The following is an 18,808-nucleotide window of genomic DNA, read 5'->3' as shown; positions in this document are numbered from 1 at the left end:
CGCAGCAGCATAAATACCACTTCCAATGAATGCCACTTCCGGTATCTTTGCCATAGAGAAGTGTACTTATATTCAATGTACATACATTTCTTCCAGAATCTTATTAACCTATGGCTAATTTGGGCTATAAGATTTCTTGCAGCCTAGAGGTGGTTAAGAGTGCCTTTTCATTATTGCATTTAAAATGCATTTCTGCTTGACTTGTAAGGATTCTTTACTTCATTCCCTCCATGTACTTCAGGTTTTACAGAGCATTTGTCATGCATTCAGAGGCCACACAGACATCAGTAAAAATTTGTCAGTCTACTTTCAGTCAGAATGGATGGGGTTTCAAAGAGGCAGAAAAGCCTCTCTCCAAACTTATGTGTAAGTTTTAAATAAGCACATTCAGAAGATTACCCCCTTTTTTTTTTTTTTATTGAACCAATGGAATGTTTCTGCTACACTGCAATAATCAGTACAAACCACATGATGCAGCATTTCCAAAAATAGAAATGCCTGCAGAACACGCAGCTTGGCGTCGCTTCCAAGAAGAACAGGGGAAGGAATCCAGCAGTGTTGCGCATATATGGGAATTCTGAAGGCTGCTTTTCATACCTGATGCTCCAGGAGTAGCAGCAGCTGCTGCATCCTCCATGAGATCTCCTTCTTCCAACTCCATATTACTGCTATATTCCACGTCATTTTCTCCAGACCTTAGGAGATGATTGGGGTGGAAAAGGGAGAATACAATTATTAGCTTCTGTCAGCTCCTGTTAAATGTTATGGCACATACCTTGAAAACAACACGAAGCACCGTAAATAGTATTTTCTGCATTCCAAACTACACAAACTGAACAAATCGAAGTGTGTTAATTAAATGACTGGCTCGCTAACAGAGTCCGAAAGTATCACACTTATCTAGACTATAAAAATCTGATCCTGCAAACTTCTATATTTGTATGTGTTACAACACATTCTCATGTTTTAATGAAGATTCTAGGATTTGACATTATCATCTCAGCTAAGGTGGTTAAATTCTCTAGTTTAAGTCACTGTCTTTATTGTCACTATCCTACTACTACAACACTTCCTAATATCAAACCTCTCGTTCGTTACAGTCTAGAAACAGTTTTCTCAGTAGTGTTTTGGGAAAGAACCTTCACAGACTATCACTTGTCAAAGACTGAATACAACACCGAAATAAATTAAGAGATCAGGAAGATAGTAACTAGCTGACCGAAAAGTCAGTGTTTAGCATTAACTGTATCAGTTCATGTTGTTTCCAGTATAGCAAATACCCCTCACATTGCACTGGAATACCCCCCATCATAACTGTGATACAGCAAGTGAATTGGTTTCCATTGGAATTTGGATGATTATCCCGAGAGACAAGGTGGTGACCTGAAAGGCATTTTAAGCTACTTACATAGTTTCTTCATCAATATCATTTTCTTCAGTGTTACTGGTTGCTGTCGAACTAGCTGAAGAGCTGCTACCATCAAGGTGGTTCACTTCGTCTTCTCCAGCAAGATCTATATCCAAGTCACCATCAGAGAGCTCGTGCTATAGGAAAAACAGAACAAGTCTATAAAGAAGCAGTATTTCAGCTGCACTTTGATGCATTCACCAAAAGCTGTGAACAGAAATCCTCTCTCCCCCATTAGTCACACTATCATACAGGAGTTAGGAGGGTCTCAAAGCACAATAAAAGCTGGTAACAAGCACAGCAGTTGCATTTTTCAGCTGCAACTCGGAAACTTTTTTGTGGTGGGACCTATTAGCTCTGTTCTGGAACATCTCTCTCGTGTCATCTCTCGCTGCTAGCTCTCAAGTGTGTTATCTCCTATTTCCACGCAGAGGATAATAAATCTCATTTACAATTCAGAAGTTCACTTATGTTTCTACTGCTATCCTATCATAAAAAGCTACACATCAACAAAGAGGCAGGAAAAAGACAGTTCCTACATTAAATTCTTCATGCTGGATCTTCTCTTCCTCCTCTTCCTTGCTATCTCGCACTAATCCTGGAGCAGCAACGTTCTCAAGTAGTACTTCAGTGCTTTGTCCAGATTTCTTTGATCTCGTTTCTGAACCATCATCATTCTGGGGACTAAGATGACTGTCTGGAGGTGAAATGCCTCGTGATTTCTGAGTCCGGGAAAGTTCAATCGCAAGCCTCTTAAATATCAGAAGGATGCACAAAAGTACACATAAAAGATGACAATGGAGCATCATCATCAAATCAAAGCAGCTTGTTGACTTGCATATATACTATTTTAGTAATGCCAATATCAAACTACCAATAGCAACCCAAACGCACACAATTGTCAAACCTGAACACCGTAACCTAAACCAGGTAATTACTGGTCAGTGAAAGGCAATTTTACAGTAATATACATCCCACTTACTTCTTTAAGGTTATTTATTTGTTGGATATAACTTGTCTGAGCTGCTTCCAATTGAGCAATGTACCAGTGTTGATCTCGGCACTTTTGGAAGAAGGTTGGTGAGCGCACTTGGAACCTTCAAAGGAACATTTCAAAGAGTTTGGGTTTTTTTTTGGTTGGTCATTGTCCCTCCCCAGATCTAAAAAGCCCTGCACAAGAACACCAGACAACCTGAAATCTAGTGATGAAATAAACTTAACAGACAACATGTGCTTCTATACTCAGTATTCTGAATGGCAACAGTAAGTTTTTTGTAGGAGAGGCAGTTATGAGACATGGTTATCTTCACAAACCAATACTAAAAAAAAATTAGCAGACTACAAAGCATTTAACAGGAGCAGGAGTAGGACTGTGCAGCGAATATTTGAAGTAGATGGATAAAGCTTCTATATTTTGTCGTAACATTGCAATTTCAATTGACAGTATTAGTTCTCTTACATTGCAGACTTCTTTCATCCCCAAAGTGCTCCTATGCTCACTACAACTGTTTCTAAAGAGGGAGAGAAAACACCCTTTCCTTTAATTCAGTTAGCTACGGATCTCCAACCCAGGCTTATTAGCATCAAGGGTAGCTCCTTCTCAGAGAAAGAGATGCGCTTAAAGTTTCCACAACTCCCTTCAGCACATTTTCTTCTTTAAAGCTTATGACAGTGAAATCCATTTATGACAAAACATGTCACAATTATTTTAAATTCAACTACTTAATTATTTCCCATTTCAGTAGTAGGTGTGATACTTTGCGAAATGATAGCAGAAAAGAGCCCCACTGAGTTGTCTGCCTTACCTTAGGATCACCGTGTCATTCTGCCTGTTTAAATAGCCTTCGTTGGCTAGCAAGTCTAAACGAAAGAATCTGTTGTACCCCCAGCATTCTCCAACTTCAAAATCTGAGGCAAACTCCCGAATTATGTTTTTAGTGGGATCGTTGGTGGACTGGTGAACCATTTCTACACGGTACTCATACCTATACAGGGGAAGGCCACAGGTATTAATACCAAAACAAAGATGTAACCGAATTGCTGAATGCGGCAAGTTTAACAGAACTGCACTTCCTGGGAGGCTCGCATGCCCAACTGAAGAGGAGATTGTCTTAAAATTTTGCTGCACATAAACGGTACAAGGGGGATAAAAATAGTAACAGGGAGTAGAGCAGTAAACCAGCTCTAGGACTGAATACTAGGAGACAGATACTCTTATCAGTTGTTTTGCCAACTTGCTTTTTATCTCGAGAAAGCCACTGAGCAACAACTTCAAAATATTATCTTTGGGCATGATTCAAAGCTCAATGGACAACAGAAGTCTCACTATTCTTTTCAAGAGTGCTCTGCATCAGTTCCTAGCAACACTACAGAACCTGAACTCTGCAAACCTCTCCAAATGTGAACAGAAAAAAAAGAATGGCTGCTCTTACTGCAGGTTTGCTTACTTGGATGTCTCCGGCAATCCAGCTGACAGCTCCAAGAACACAGACAAGTAGTAGCCCCGTACTACCCCATTTCCATCCTTGAAACAAACAAAATAGAAAAGATAAATTAATTTCAAAAAGAAAGCAAAAACCAGAAAAAAACCCCACCAAACCACCTTGATATACCCTGGAAGTTTAGAAAACAGCTTCAATCAATACAGAATCTGCAGCAGTTGTCTAGTTTATAAGCCACAGTTTTGATTTTTAGTCTTCTCTGACCTAGAACTCTGACTGTAACTTGAATCAACATGGAGTTTGCATCTGGAAGCACATATGCACTTTAGTATTGGCATCTCCGATATAAACCTCAAAACAGAGCTCTAGTTACTCTATTAGCATTTTAAGTGGAAGACTGAGTAGACAAACACTTGTCAATGTAGGAAAAACATTTATCTAACATACAGAGAAAGCAATAAAAAAGCTCATAAAATCTACTCATTGGTTTATTACAGTCCAATTCTTCTCCAACTCTCAACATGAAAACAGCTCAGGTTAAACATTAGTTCTGAAATATTTTATACAGCTGCATTTCAAAGCCACTTAAATTTGGAAAGAAGAGCAATTTCTTTAGAAAAAAACATGCAACATGAAAAGTTAGGTCAGTTAACTGAGAAACAATATTAGAATCACCAGAAATTAAGAAAAAATACGGCAAAACCTCCATCACACTCACCTTAATCAAGGATGAAGAATGGCTCAACTTGAGTCCTCTAGGTTGAAGAAACATTTCAACTTACCATTTAAAAAACAAATTTCAATGCCTTCTGACAGCACACCTTTATGTAGCCATCCTGAATTTACAATACCCTGAAAACTTATGCAGGGATTCAACTCTGCATTGCAAGAATACAATTCTGTGCATATGTGGGTGTAACAGATGAATCCAGTTCTCTGAAGACGCCAGGTAAATCACTAACAAAACTTGTACTCCATCACTAAACACCCATTTCTCCAAACACAGCTGTAGTAGCAGCCAGAGCTTCCTGGAAGCACTGACCAGACTAGGGGACTGTAAAAAGATCGCACCTTGTGGGTTAACGTTCCAACACCAGCAAAGACATTGCTTCTGAAATCTCAGCAGTCAGCCCACCGAAAGGACATCAGTCCAATACACACGTTTTAACGTCAGCGTTTGAGAACTGGACACACAGTAAACCAGATTCCCTTTCAACTAATACCTTGTCCTCCTCCCAACTTCCCAAATAAGGATTATTCATAAACATAAATATGGTGAGTTATTCTAGACCTCAGTTCTGCAAGAAATGTCTGCAGAAACCACTCAGACAAAAACAGTAGAAGTATCAATTAAAGTTCCTATGGCATATTTGCAAGACCCATTTTTAATTGCTTTTAAATTACCCAGATTAACTACAGTGAGAACGTTCATGCTGGTTATCTGGAGGCAGAGAGGGAATACTCCAATGGTTGGTGATCAACTCTGCAATGGTATTATGTTCTTTTCATACAGCTTTTTATATACAACACGAGAAGAAACTAATGGGCGTCTCCGTACAAGAGAAGCACATGAATGCTGCTTAAGTGTTTTGGATGGGATAACAACTCTAGCTGAAAATATAACTCACTGGATAAACTTTTAACCTCCAGCAAAGTCCTGACACTTGAAGAGGCGGACTGTAAACAGGATCTGCTCGCTGACGCAACGTACTATTGAGAAAGGAAAAAAAAAAAACAAACACATTTGCTATTGGGACAAAGCAAAACCCTCCATGAGATAGTAAACTGCATAAACACTTGCACTCTTACACTCTAGAACCACCCTTCTTGCTGCAGAGCATGTAGCAGCATGAGGCCCATGCAAAATGTTAAGTGTCCATACAAATATATGTATTCCTTGCAAAAATATTCAATTCTTTTTAAAAAGAAAAATAAGTGGTTTGCCATTATCACGCAAAATTTTTTTAGCTAACGGTTTTAGCTAGGGTTAATTGTTTTTCACCTGTGTAAACAAGAGATTTCTGATTGAACTCCTACAGCTTGGTTCAGTTTTCTGTACAGACTATTCTGTGTTTTAAAGAACACTACTCATGCACAGAAGAAACAGAGAAAGTTTCCCGATATTCACAGAAATTGAGGATACATTCTTACCTGAAGTTTTCCAAGATAAACGTAGTTGAGTCATAGGCTGGAACCAATTCACTGGGGAAGGGTGGAAAAAATAAATATATTAGAGTTGAATAACATGACACTAAAAAGCTCAATTTTTGGAATCTTTAGAAATATTTAAGACAATTTAGGTCACCAGCACCACTGAAATTCACTAGAACCACACTGCATTATTTCAGCACTTCTGAAAATTCCACTTATAAGCCTTCTCCCCAGTACCTGCCCATGTGATATCACACAGCAAAACAAATGTTTTATGTTATGAAGGGAAGAGGAACCAGAAGTACTTAAGGGGATTTTCCCTTTTACCTGCCATGGCTAATAATCTCTTGATATAGTGAATTTTTAACGTAAGGCTCCTTGGTAGTTCTAGAAAGGATGAAACTATTTCACGGCTGAAAATACCAAGTTTAAATGGTTTGTGTTTCAGAGCAGAAGATACCTTACTACCAATAGAAAATGAATATTCAGATTTAAACTCGCCTCGGAGACCTATTTAATTATTCTTTTCAGAAAACATGCCAGGACCATAGTTTTGAGATTGCATTTAAAAGCAGGCCAAACTGATTCTTGCTAGAGAACACAAAATTATGAGGAATTCTTCTAAGACTTCTACTTTCAATTTTTTGCAGACGCTTTTCAGCCAGCTAGCCTGAATTTTCAACAGACTTCCTCAGAACCCAGCACCAGCTGCACTCTCTTTATGAAGAACTGTGTTATGAAGTGATTTTGGCTATATATTCTGAATTAAGGTGACCTGCAGAGGCATCTCATGAGAATCTTGCAATTATATACTGAATGACCCAATAATAAGAGAAAAAGGACAAATCAGTAAACTAAGCGTAAAAAAGAAAAAAAAAATTGTCAGCTGGAACCCACTGTCCTGACTCCCCAGCAGGGACTGCAGACATAAAATAAGCCCTGCTGGAACAGAAAAGCCTACTTGCGACATAGGTTACTAAGAAGAGCAAGTTAAGCAGTTTGTAATTTTCAGTGTACAAGCGTGGACCTAAATTCAGTCAGAGATATCAGTTTTAACACAGAAAGGGACAGAATCACGTTACCCCACAGATTACCATTGCCATTGCTCATATGGCTAAGAAGTACAACTGCCCTTCGCTATGGGTGGGTATCACGCAAGCTCTCCAGCAACCTATCCATCAGCCGCCTATCACCCACTCTTTCAAACCCACATGTTGAAATACAGTGGTACTCTCCTGTCCTAGTTTTACAAAAGGCTGACATGCATGACTACATGGAACACCCTCCTCCATACGGTGGTACAGTAAAACGGGAAAGAGATACTCTCCTCTAAGTTACTTTAAATATTTTTTAACAAGCAAAACAAAACTGTAAGATGGCTTTCAAGTTCAAACTACAACAGAAAGGAAATGCAGCGCTTACCTTGTGAAGTCTGGGGGGACAGGAGTAGTGACAAATGAGGCCATAGGCTTCCGATGAACCTGCTGGAACATCATCAGGATCTCTGAACTTTTGGATATCAACTCACTCTTGCTGCATGATCGCAACTATATGGGCAAAACCAAAAAAAAAATCCTTATGTCGTTAGTAGAAACCATAGGTTTTGACCACTTGTTTTTAAACAAATAAATTGCATGTCTGTCACAGCTTCAGAAAGATTACCCTCAATGCAATGTAAAATTAAACTTGGAGGTTGGTTTGGGTTTTTTTGTTTGTTTGGTTTTTTTTTTTTAATTTCATTTGCTTGGCTTTTTGTTCCCTTGAAACTGTCAGCTCCCAAGACTAAGAATTTGCCTATGATAGCCAATGGTCACATGTTCTAAAATTTCTGTTAGGAAATTAAAATAGATATCCTAATTCTGTGTCACTCCAAAGTCTGCGCAACCCATTTGGGAAGTCCTGAATATTTAAGACTCTGCCAAATTCTACAATGAAAGTTACAGCAACTACTATGTACTTCGCTTCAGTTAAACTTATTTATGTATCGGGTGTCTGATTAATACCAAGCAACATCAATTACTGTGTTTATGCAACAATAACAAAGTATATCAATCTGGAAAGGATGCTTAATTAGACGTTGGGATAATTTGCTCAAATACATCACAGCACATCGACACAAGATCCTGTGACATTAGATAGTTCTGTTACGGTTTAGTTATTCCTTTACTGCTGTATTGCCAAGCACTGTATTTCTGCTCATCCAAATTTGAACAAAGCAAAGTCTGTATTATCTTAAATAGCAGCCCAAAAAAACCCACTTCATTTGAGATATCTTACAAAACCAGTGTAATAACAAAGGTCTTTTCAGATTTTGAAAAGAAAAAAAAATAATAATCCAAGCTTACATGTTCCTTGAATAGCTAGTACTCTACTTTCTAAAACTCTTTAGAGTGATACCATGTCATCTCCTTGGAAAGACAGGTGGACAGGAATAAAAGAACTAGAACCTGTTCAGTTTTCCTCAAAAAGCACAAAGAGAAACAGAACATTTTTGTTTATTCTCCATTTATAGCCACCACTATTCATACGCAGCTGCCAGCAGCAGAACAGAATCTACCCACACTGTCTAAATGCTACGTTGCCTTAAACAAACACGTAACCATGTAGTTGTATTTGATATTGCTATTAATCTTTGTATTAGCTTCTCCAGCAACAGAACACCTTTCATTATTTCTAGAAGACATACTTGTTTATATGAAGAAATTGTGCAACTGAAGGCCACTTAAATGAAAAGATACCTTCAAGAAATATCCATCAATTAATAGTTTAAAAATAAATAAAATAAGAAAAGCCAACTGAGAAGGGATCTGTGTAACACAACGTTTCAGCTCTTCTCATCATCACCTGATGTTCTACTTCTTGAAGCAGGGATTCCAGAAGTTCAGTTTCTTGAGTAAGCGATGTCTTTTGACCTGTTTAAAGACAAGAAGACATGTTTACAGAAAAAAAAGCCATACTCACTGGATTTTTAAGAAACTGAGTTTTTTTATTTTTTTTTTTACCTGGAAGCTGCCCCAGAACCTACTAAGGTAAAGGATTTCTAAATATACCAAGGTTGATTGAGAAAGCATTTTAAAAGCAAGCCTACATTTTTAATTAGAGCTGTAGTGAAGAACTCACTTGAGGTTAAGACAGTAATGAAACATTCTGTGTCCCAGAAATGGCAGGTTTGTTGTTTTGGGGTGCTTTTTTGGACATAAAAAGCAGGTTTGACTTCACTGAATTTGCTCTCATCCAGACAAGCGCCTCTTTTATATTAGCTGACGCTTTTCTCCTAAAAGCCACCATTACTCTTGCTTTGATGTTTGAAGTTCTTTCTTTATAAAAAAACAACAAACAATGTTTAAACGTGTCTGTGCATTTCAACTAGCATGAAGACCACAATGAGAAAGAATAAATACCCAAGTCCCATTTGTCTGTTTTCTACCATGGGGATTTACTTTGCCTCCATCATACATTACATACCTGAAGAGTGTTTGGCAGTTGTTAGAAAAAAGGTGATACAGGGACAAAATGGTAACCTGTACATATGAGTAATTAAGACATTCTACCACAGCTTTAAGACTGATCTTTAATCAGTACACACTAAAACAAATCTTGTGACTGATTACTGTATTTGATATAGGCACAAAATATGTATGAATGTACGAATGTCACCTTTAGTACGTGCTTCTATCGATGCACTTACACAAATGAAAGCGCACGTGGAAAAACCAAGGCAAAATCAGTTGAGTTATAGCCAGCTGAGGAACATTCCGTCCTTCTTGTTATAAGCTATGTTTAATTTTCAGTAGTGTTGCTTCTGTAAGCTTCAATACCTGTAAGTGTACCACCCATCTTCTCACCTCTATTTATACCAAAAGAGAGCTAAAGTGACCAGTGTCCAGTTAGCAAAAGTGTCAGGAACCAAACTAGCAGCTCTGATGCCAGATGCCATGTTCTTCATTTGCAGACAAGGCTGCCTGTATGTATGGATCTGAACTGTTGCTCACCAGACATCTCATATAGACTTCTAATTTTTTAAAAATTACATTAAAATGAGTATATATTACACAGATGTCAAATTACAAAGATGGACTTCTGGGCTAACACAAATGATGGTGTAAAAACACTTTAGGTGAAAGGTACTAAACATCTTCCAATTAGATGGAAATGTTCTCCAAGTCACTATACACAAAACCAGGTTACAGCTAACAACTTAGAACTGTATCACAGTAACTACATAATTAACTAAAAGCTTTGCTGCAGGTAGAAGTTTTCTGTCAGCAGTTACCTCACTTAACACCATAAAGTGCGTAAGGAGTCATATTCCCAGGGCAAGAAAGTTTCTCAATAGATGTACACATTGTTAATATATTGCTCCTACTCATAAAGGATTGGGTGAATACCTACCCATTAATGTTATAAGCTTATTCTTCAGCTGAGTGTCTAACCGGGCAATCATCATCTCCACTGCATTCCTGATTTCCCGAACTCGTTCATCCTTCGCACTACGCACTGCCTCCACATTCCTCTCCTAAAACAGGGTTCAGGAAAAAACATGCACAAAAAGAAAGCCTTCACACTTTTGCATGTTTCACTCATTTACACGTTGACTCCACTCTCTCAGATGCCAGAAATGCCTAGGGCCTCCCTAGAGTCCCCTCCAGCCCTATTCTTCTGTGAGGGAAAAAAAATAATCCTCGTCTTAGTGAAGCTTGAATGTTTAGAATAAGAAAATAGGAATGTGTTTTCAGATGAGCTGTATTACAGGCTATTCCTGTTGCCAGTTGTAAATATCCTTTGACTTTTACGGAATACATAAGCATGCCCTCTGGTGGGTGACCAAAGGTTAACAGTAAAGTTGAGCAATATTTTCTCATTACATAGAGATTTGTCATACAGGGGTTCTTTAGTATCAAAATTTGTAAATACAACTGCCAGTTTCTCTTCTGTAACTTGAGCAGCACAGAAGATTTACCTTCTTGGTAACAAGAACAATTTGATAAAAATTGTGCCCTTCACCCTGGAGGACAAGGCTACAATTCTCTCAACATTTTACAAATACAAGTAGCCCACCTGGTGATGCAACGGTCATATTTGAACTGAAGCAGAGCTAACCTACCACTGCGCGTGGCAAACAACTATGTGAAAAACAGCATAGACAAAAACCATGTGGAAACCTGCTTAAAACCACACCTTAATTTATTTCCACAAAGACTACACAATAAATGTAACAGCATTCAGCAGAACACAAAAATAATCCTTCCTAGAATACAAGAAACCATGTTAAATTGTTGGAGTTCCCACTGAAACTGCCAAACCTGAACATGTCGATATTTGGATGTCTAACACATTTACCCCTAAGGGGAGGAAAAAGAAGGTACACAAACTTCAAATCTCTAACCGGTGAGCTGCTTTACAGCCCATCCTGTAGGCTCAAATATACTCGTAGTTTATTCTCCTAAAGAAAGGAAAATAAGCTCTATTACAATAACGCATTTTTATACTTGTTTAGCATGGCAGACTGCTCCTAAGTGTTGACAAAAACACATCTTTCAAAGAACTGCACAAGTCCAGCTTTTAAATAGCATACACCAAAAGAAAAATTCCCTGTTAGCTCACTCCCATCTTTTTCTGTCCAGCAACTACAAAAACAGTATTGAGAATATGTTGACCTTTCCACGTAGTATAAAAAGAATATAACTAAAAAGTAAAAACTTCTGTCTGTGGGATAATCTGATTACCTTCACAGAAGCAACAGCTTCTGAACGGGTACTGAAAACATCACGAGCGTGTGAAATGGCACAGTATTTCCATTTCCCACTTTACAGTTATCCTTAGACAATGGCGTACTACAGGAAAACTTAACGTTATCTTGGACCAATTTCTTACCACTTCTTGCACCAAACTGATCAATTCCATGAGTCTTCTCCTAAGCTTTGCCACTTCTTCATTTACTTTTGTGACGTGTTGTTCATAGATTTCTGCCAGTGGCTTAAATGTATGTCCTCCATGCTGTTAAAAAAGAAAAAGGGAGGGAGGAGGGGAGAAATAATAGAGCATCCCATTTTAACTTTATTCCACTCCTATTAAATTACTGAAAGAGAGGGGAAGAAAGCCTCCTAGTGTATCACTCATTTTGGAAAAGTTCCAAAGCAGATTGTATGTAGGAAGCCTGTCTTTCACTTCCCTTCGTAAGTCATGAATTTGGCTTTCATACCATCAAAGCTTCCTGTCAAGAGTTATTTGGAGTCTCAACAGCCCTCCAAAAATAAACTGCTTCATTCACTGTGCAATTCTCTAACAAATAAAATAATGACAGAAGGGTTATCTTATTTTTATTATTACTATTATTAAAACACCCTTCCCAAACAAAGGCAGCACACTGTTAAACGCTTATATTCCAAACAATGACAGCAGTCTCTCCTTGAAATACTCAATCAAAAGGATAAACAGCATGGTGAATTATGCTACTAACAGAGCTTTGAAGATATTCAAGATTACAGGCCAGGACATTTAAATAATCTAAGTGTTATCTATATTCTCTGAGAAAGACTTCCTTTGCCCACAAGCTTCTCCGCGCCATGTACGGTTTGTCCAAGACATCATAAAGTTTGTAACAAGGAAGGTAATTCTGACCTCCTTTCGGCAAAAACATTCGATTTCCTTTTCTATTTATAAACAGAAGGTATCCCCTTTCACAACCAATGTCCACATTAAATTATACACGCACATGCAACTACAGTATTTGCTTGGCAATTCAACAGCCATTACAACAGTGTCATAGCATTTCTATTTCTTCAAACTGCTGCCAAACACAATGCTTGCAGTCTCTTATTGTAACATACCATGTGCACATAAGCAACCAAGTCTCTTCTTACCATTCCTCCCCAAAGCGCACACTGGTGGCAGATACACTTCTTACAGGTCCAGCAGAAAACACTAAGCTTTTCATGATGATTTTCACACCTTAAGCAAATAATACACATATCATCAACAGAAAATAACTACGAATTTTCTGCAAACCCAATTTAATATTTTCACTTGTTTTACTACCCGGTACTGAGAGTAAAGGACCATACTTTTGCAAGAATACTTATATTCAGTAAAAACCCTTTGTAAGATAACTGTTGCTCTCAGGAAGTGTCTCACACAGATAGAGAGAAAGTACATTACTAAAACTGGATTTCTAGCCAGCAGATAAAGGATATCATCAGTGAATCAAGCTCAGAATTCTAGAAGTTAATACTTCACATTTTTAAAATCCAGAGCAATGACTCATAAGCTTTTTGGACAAACTGATCTTCGTCACTTCTTAAAATCTGAGGAACAGCATCAATCAAGAAACTGAGCGCAGAGCAGGCCAGACCCGAAATACATGTCTCTCCCTTCCCCCTCCATCAGCAGCCAGGAACCTGGGGAGGGGGCAGGTATAGAACACATAATTCGTCCCCATCCATTTTTCAATGCTGCTTCTCACACTTTTCTCCTCCAAATCTCCAGAATATATCTTAAAACACATAATAGCTCTGGTAATGGGATAAAACCAGGAGAAAAGCCTGCTGAGAAAGTACTGATAGTTGCTCCTAGGAAGAGAATGTATCGGAAAATACCGGAGGCTCCAAAGACAAGGAAGGAGAACGAACAGCAGTAACGTGACAGATATAGCAATAGTAGTGCTTTCTGTGGGACTCTATGTATTTTCTTTGATCTCAAACTGGGTTTGTCAATTACAGTTTTGCAAGGGAGTAGAAGGCATCTTCTCAGAACAGCTTCTCTGCTTTTATGTGCTGAGACACCAAAGCAGCACCCACAGTCTTAATGGGACTGCCAAATGAGCAAGCCATTGAGAGAAGACTTTTATTTCAGATGTATGGTCACTAAGAAGGGCTAAAAGCCTTAGGAAGTATTACTACCCTTCAAGCTTCCCATGTCTCTCGTTTTAACTATATAGAGGCAAACTAGAAATAGTAGTAGTTTTCTAGTCAGGCACTGAAGAGCCTTTCTCGTTCCATTAAGTATGACAGAAATGAACTCCAACTTTTACTCAGACACTGAGTACAATTCAGCTTTGAAGTATGTAAAAGTTATCAGTTTATTCCCTGATTTTAAAAAATGAGCTGAAATTAAAAGCCTGCTCCTATAAGGCAAACTGCAAAACACTTTTAAGTGAAGAATGCTCCATTTACTTGTCTTTTTCATTTTCTTCATGTTTTGTGAGATTGCACAGTTGAAGCGTATCAAGCTGTTGTGTGACCTCTTCTGCCCAACGACAGTTTACGAGCTCTCGTAGCTGCAGCGGGGCTCTGCAAGAAGCATTGCTAGAGTTAGAGCAAGAACTCAGCTCCAGGAGCTAAAAGAGAAGCATTGAAGTGAATTCAGTTCATCAATTGTACACTATCAGAAAAGTCACAGGCAAAAAGCTGAAGTTGTACTAGTAATTTAAAAAAAAAAAAAGTAATGTTTAAGTCGATTTGCTCATTTGGGGGCTGGGGGGAGGCGGGAACCACAACGAACCACCCCACAATGACATACAGAACAGCTTCACGGGGAACCCAAGAACTATTTCCAGATTTCTTTATAGGCTCCTGGATAACGCTGGGCAAATAATTTCATTTCTCAGTGCTTCTTCAATTTCTCCCATTATTCAACTATCCCCAGGGCAGTGCTTCAGTGTAAAATGTAGATATATTTACCTCCTTACCAGCATTTTAGAGGTCTTGATCAAATACTTGAAAAGCTGAATATTAAAAAAGTTCTGCAGAAATGGTTGGTTAGTTGTTTTTAAATACCTCCCTTCCATTAGGGGAAAAAAAAATACGCTACCTTCCAATTTTTGGTCTATCAAGAGCTAGAATCACTAGGTACACAAAAACTAGAAATGCTAAGGGGTGCCAAGGCTTGAGGGGATGAGGAGGGGCATCACATTTAAAAAAAAACAAACAAAACCAAACCAAACAACACTTTGTAGCTACCTCCCAGACAGATCGGCAACACATAAGGTAAGTCTCACAAACTGTAGATATAAAAAAAACGTACACATTCCAGTCTGAAAACTGAAGTTTCTGGTCTCTGACTCTTGCAAGAAGAATATAAAGAGTTGTAAGGGGAATACCATCTAGTTACTCTTATTACACCAACTACGTGCACTGAAAACAGCAATGTAATACAGGAAGAACAAAGAGCTTGCTTAGCTTGTCATGAACCTAAACCATATTTTAGAGTAAGTATTATACCAGTGTAAATTTTTATAGCAACAGCAGGCAGGCCTCAAAAATCAAGCTTACAAATTTAGTGCAACCTGCACTGAAAAAAGATCGATCGTATCAGGACAGTACACCCAATTCCTGATAATTATTTCTGATATTAAAAATACCTTACCTACAATGAGGGCACTGCGCTCTTTGTTCAGTCAGCCAACGCTATGAAGGAAAAAAGAAAAACATTTTTGAAGAGACTGTAAGAAAAGAACTGCAAGCAAGTACATTCTGTCATTAATTAGGAGTTACTGCTTTTTATTAGTCTTCCTATATTTTTTCCTTTTCTTACAGATTTGTAATTTAACTGTTCAACCACTTAGTCACAGAAGAAGCTGCTATTTGTATCTTAGTAACAAAGCAACCTCTTTTCTTTAGATGTCAAAAGCACTTCAGTTAAAATTATACAGAGAATTTTGAGGTACCAAATATTCCATCAGAAACCACACACGGACTGCCATAGTCATAGACTGAAGAGCACGTTTCAATGAAAGAAAGCAAAAGATACAATAAGCGTATTTTTCAGAGTCTAAATTATTAGTCTTCCAGGTAACTTATTTCTTCCTCTCAAGCTATTTATACTTGAGCTTTTTCTATCTGGAGCACGTCCAGAGAAGGGAAATGAAGCTGGTGAGGGGTCTGGAGCCCAAGGTTGATGGGGAGCAGCTGAGGGCACTGGGGGTGTTCAGCCTGGGGAAGAGGAGGCTGAGGCGAGACCTTATCACCCTCTGCAACTGCCTGACAGGAGGGGGGAGCAGGGGGGGGTCGGGCTCTGCTCCCAGGTAACAAGCGATAGGATGAGAAGAAACAGCCTCAAGTTGTGCCAGGGGAGGTTTAAGTTGGGTATTAGGAAAAATTTCTTCACTGAAAGGGTTATCAGGCACTGGAAAGGGCTGCCCAGGGAAGTGGTTGAGTCCCATCCCGGGAGGGATTTAACAGATGAGCAGACAAGGCACTTAGGGACACGGCTTAGATGTGGACAGTATGGTTGGGGTCGATGATCTTAAAGGTCTTTTCCAACCAAATGATTCTATACACAAGTTAGATACCTGCAGTTCAATGATCAAATCCATAAGGACTCTCTGAATGTTTCTCTTCCAGAAAGCTCCAAAGACAAGTAGCTGAGGGAAGAACTTCACCTGCCCACTCGCTACAACTCACAAGTGTAAAAGCTCAGCAGTTGAAGGGCTTGTATTTGTCAGCTCACTACTACATTTAAAGATTCTCATGAATAATCTCTCACCACCCAGCAACAATATGTCATGTAACATTCTTTATATGTAACACAAATCCTTCACCTATAGTTCCTGTCAGAGCTTTCAAAGGGAATGATGATTGTTCCGATTGCTGGAAATACCACCGGAGGTCTGAAAACCTCAGCTGAACCTTCTCCTGCTACGCTAACACGTAACAGCGTGTGGACTTGGAACCGAATTGTTACACATTGGTAACCATGACCTTAACAAATGAATTTGAGGTACTTCAGATGCTGCTTCAGCCTGCTATACCAGACTCCTTCAAGAAAGATGTAGCCCGTATCTGATCATATCATACTAGTTTGGTAAGCATTTAAAAACATCTAGTTTAGACTAGATATAAGGAAGAAGTTCTTTACAATGAGGGTGGTAAAACACTGGAACAGGTTGCCCAGAGAGGTAGTGGAGGCCCCATCCCTGGAAACATTCAAGGCCAGGTTGGACGGGGCTCTGAGCAACCTGATCTAGTTAGCGGTGTCCCTGCTCCTGCGGGGGGGTTGGACTAGATGACCTCTAGGGGTCCCTTCCAACCCAAAACATTCTATGATTCTATGACAAGAGGTGATGTTATGACCTTCCAGCATTCCATGCTGACAGATGCAAAGCCAGCATTTGATTCCTGTTACAACTTCTGTCTTCCACAAAGGCATCACTGACTCTCAAAAGATGCTGAAGAAGGGATTGTTATATGTCTGTTTCTTAAAACCGATTATTCCAGATAGTCCCTATAATTAGCACTACTGGATGCAACGCACAGTCTGCCTAGTTTTTCTTCAGGGTGTCATAGAAGATTTTGAAAGGGAAACTAACGAGCACAGAGCAGGAAAAAGGAATCCTTGGAACTCCAGGAAAAGGGACAAGAAAGAAGCAAGAACGTGTTCCTAAGATCAGTAGTTTTTAAGTTCATACATTTGCAAGAATAAACTATAATAAGCAAACTCACCCGAATACAACTGAAACAGCACAGCTTGGAGCAATGAGGACACAGGCGTGCATCGCGCAATTTCTCCATACAAATAAAACATCGGAACACTTCCGCAATGCTCTGCAAAGGGTAGATTATCACTGTTGTTAAGCCACATACTTCAAATGTATCAGAGTTGCATTTATTTTCCAGGCAAAGCACCAGGTTTCACAAGTACAGTCCCATTCCAAACAGCTATGGATAGCACATGTCAGAGGGAGATACCAAGTCACATACCACGCTCTCCCCCAAACCTTCTCCTACACTACCCCAGCTCTCAGCACCCACTGCATAATGCTATTCTTATTCTTCTTCGATGAACAGTTATTTTGTGTGGTTTATCTTTTTCCAAGAGGGCCTTTCTGTAGCCAAGATATTATTCCTACTCATGTTCAGATGGGATTGAACAGTTGCCAGAAGAAACTGTGCTGTACCTGCAGATTCTGAACGCAGGCGTTTCAATGTACTGGCACTGAACTAATTCAAAAGCATTCTAAGTGCATGTATGCATGTAGCAGAATGCTAATGAGAGGGGTTGAATTGGACAGGGCTTGCTTTTTTTTTTTTTTTTTTTAACTTTTACAAGACTTACATTCTTTTAAGGTCTACCATTAGCACTTGCTCCACAATTTCCACACCCCCTCACCCTCCATTTAACTAACCTTGGGCAAAAAAAATACAATTTAATATATTGTTTTACTACACCCATTTGAAGAGAGAAGCATTTTGTTTGAGAATACAATCACCTCGTCTCTCTCCATTCCCAAAGTGAGAAAGGTATTTTGAAATGCCAAGCAATGTCTGCTTTCCATACTCATAGATTTTTCACTGATAAAGAAGTTTTACATCCTGTATTGTACAGGAGTCAGATCTCTTCTGGCCTTAACTATCAGAACTTTGAGAGATTCTTCAGATGGGCTAATTTTTTTCCCCTCAGAGTTGAAATTATGAATCAGCACAAAAGTGAGGCAGAGCGTCAACACCACAGTATCCCCCATACGTTAGCGTCTTCTGTAATGGTCGCGAAACCATTAAAATGCAACACATGCGTTCACAGGAAATTATGACACGAGGTCTTTTATATTCTTCTCCTGTTTGGCTGCTATTAATAGGGCCCACAGCAATGCGTGCAAGCTGCCCAGGCTGCAGCCAGACACCGCTGGGGACTGCGCCTTCAGGCGTGCCAGGCCGGGCAGCGCCAGGTCTCCATCCACCTCCGGGACAGGCACCCCCGAGGCTCCGCCGGTTTATTTTCTAACCTCGACTGCGTGAAAGAACTGCGTGCCCCCTCCTCCCGCCCCGCTCACCAGCGCACACCGCGCTCCGCGCCAGGCGCATCCCTGCCCACC

General features: G+C 39.3%; 1 protein-coding gene across 3 annotated transcripts in view; it reads right to left on the bottom strand.

Annotated features, from left to right (window-relative positions):
* TRIM37 (tripartite motif containing 37) overlaps positions 1 to 17,539 on the bottom strand; it is a 35,858-nt gene extending 18,319 nt beyond the window's left edge. For all 3 annotated transcript variants that reach the window (XM_035889620.1, XM_009633941.2, XM_035889621.1), the window contains exons 1-16: positions 17,439 to 17,539; positions 15,364 to 15,404; positions 14,172 to 14,288; positions 12,864 to 12,951; positions 11,875 to 11,997; positions 10,393 to 10,516; positions 8,845 to 8,912; positions 7,423 to 7,547; positions 6,001 to 6,051; positions 5,478 to 5,559; positions 3,856 to 3,932; positions 3,214 to 3,393; positions 2,391 to 2,505; positions 1,948 to 2,160; positions 1,409 to 1,545; positions 598 to 695 (exon numbers count right to left, since the gene is read on the bottom strand). In XM_035889620.1, coding sequence (XP_035745513.1) covers positions 598 to 695; positions 1,409 to 1,545; positions 1,948 to 2,160; positions 2,391 to 2,505; positions 3,214 to 3,393; positions 3,856 to 3,932; positions 5,478 to 5,559; positions 6,001 to 6,051; positions 7,423 to 7,547; positions 8,845 to 8,912; positions 10,393 to 10,516; positions 11,875 to 11,997; positions 12,864 to 12,951; positions 14,172 to 14,288; positions 15,364 to 15,404; positions 17,439 to 17,507 — 1,708 coding nt within the window. In that variant the 5' untranslated portion in view covers positions 17,508 to 17,539. The remainder of the gene's footprint in view (positions 1 to 597; positions 696 to 1,408; positions 1,546 to 1,947; positions 2,161 to 2,390; positions 2,506 to 3,213; positions 3,394 to 3,855; positions 3,933 to 5,477; positions 5,560 to 6,000; positions 6,052 to 7,422; positions 7,548 to 8,844; positions 8,913 to 10,392; positions 10,517 to 11,874; positions 11,998 to 12,863; positions 12,952 to 14,171; positions 14,289 to 15,363; positions 15,405 to 17,438) is intronic.
* Positions 17,540 to 18,808: the final 1,269 nt, after the last annotated feature.

This window comes from Egretta garzetta, unplaced genomic scaffold, assembly GCF_000687185.1.
Source record: "Egretta garzetta isolate BGI_Z169 unplaced genomic scaffold, ASM68718v1 scaffold112, whole genome shotgun sequence".
In the NCBI taxonomy this organism is placed as follows: domain Eukaryota; kingdom Metazoa; phylum Chordata; class Aves; order Pelecaniformes; family Ardeidae; genus Egretta; species Egretta garzetta.
This window is presented reverse-complemented; position numbering and strand designations above follow the sequence as displayed.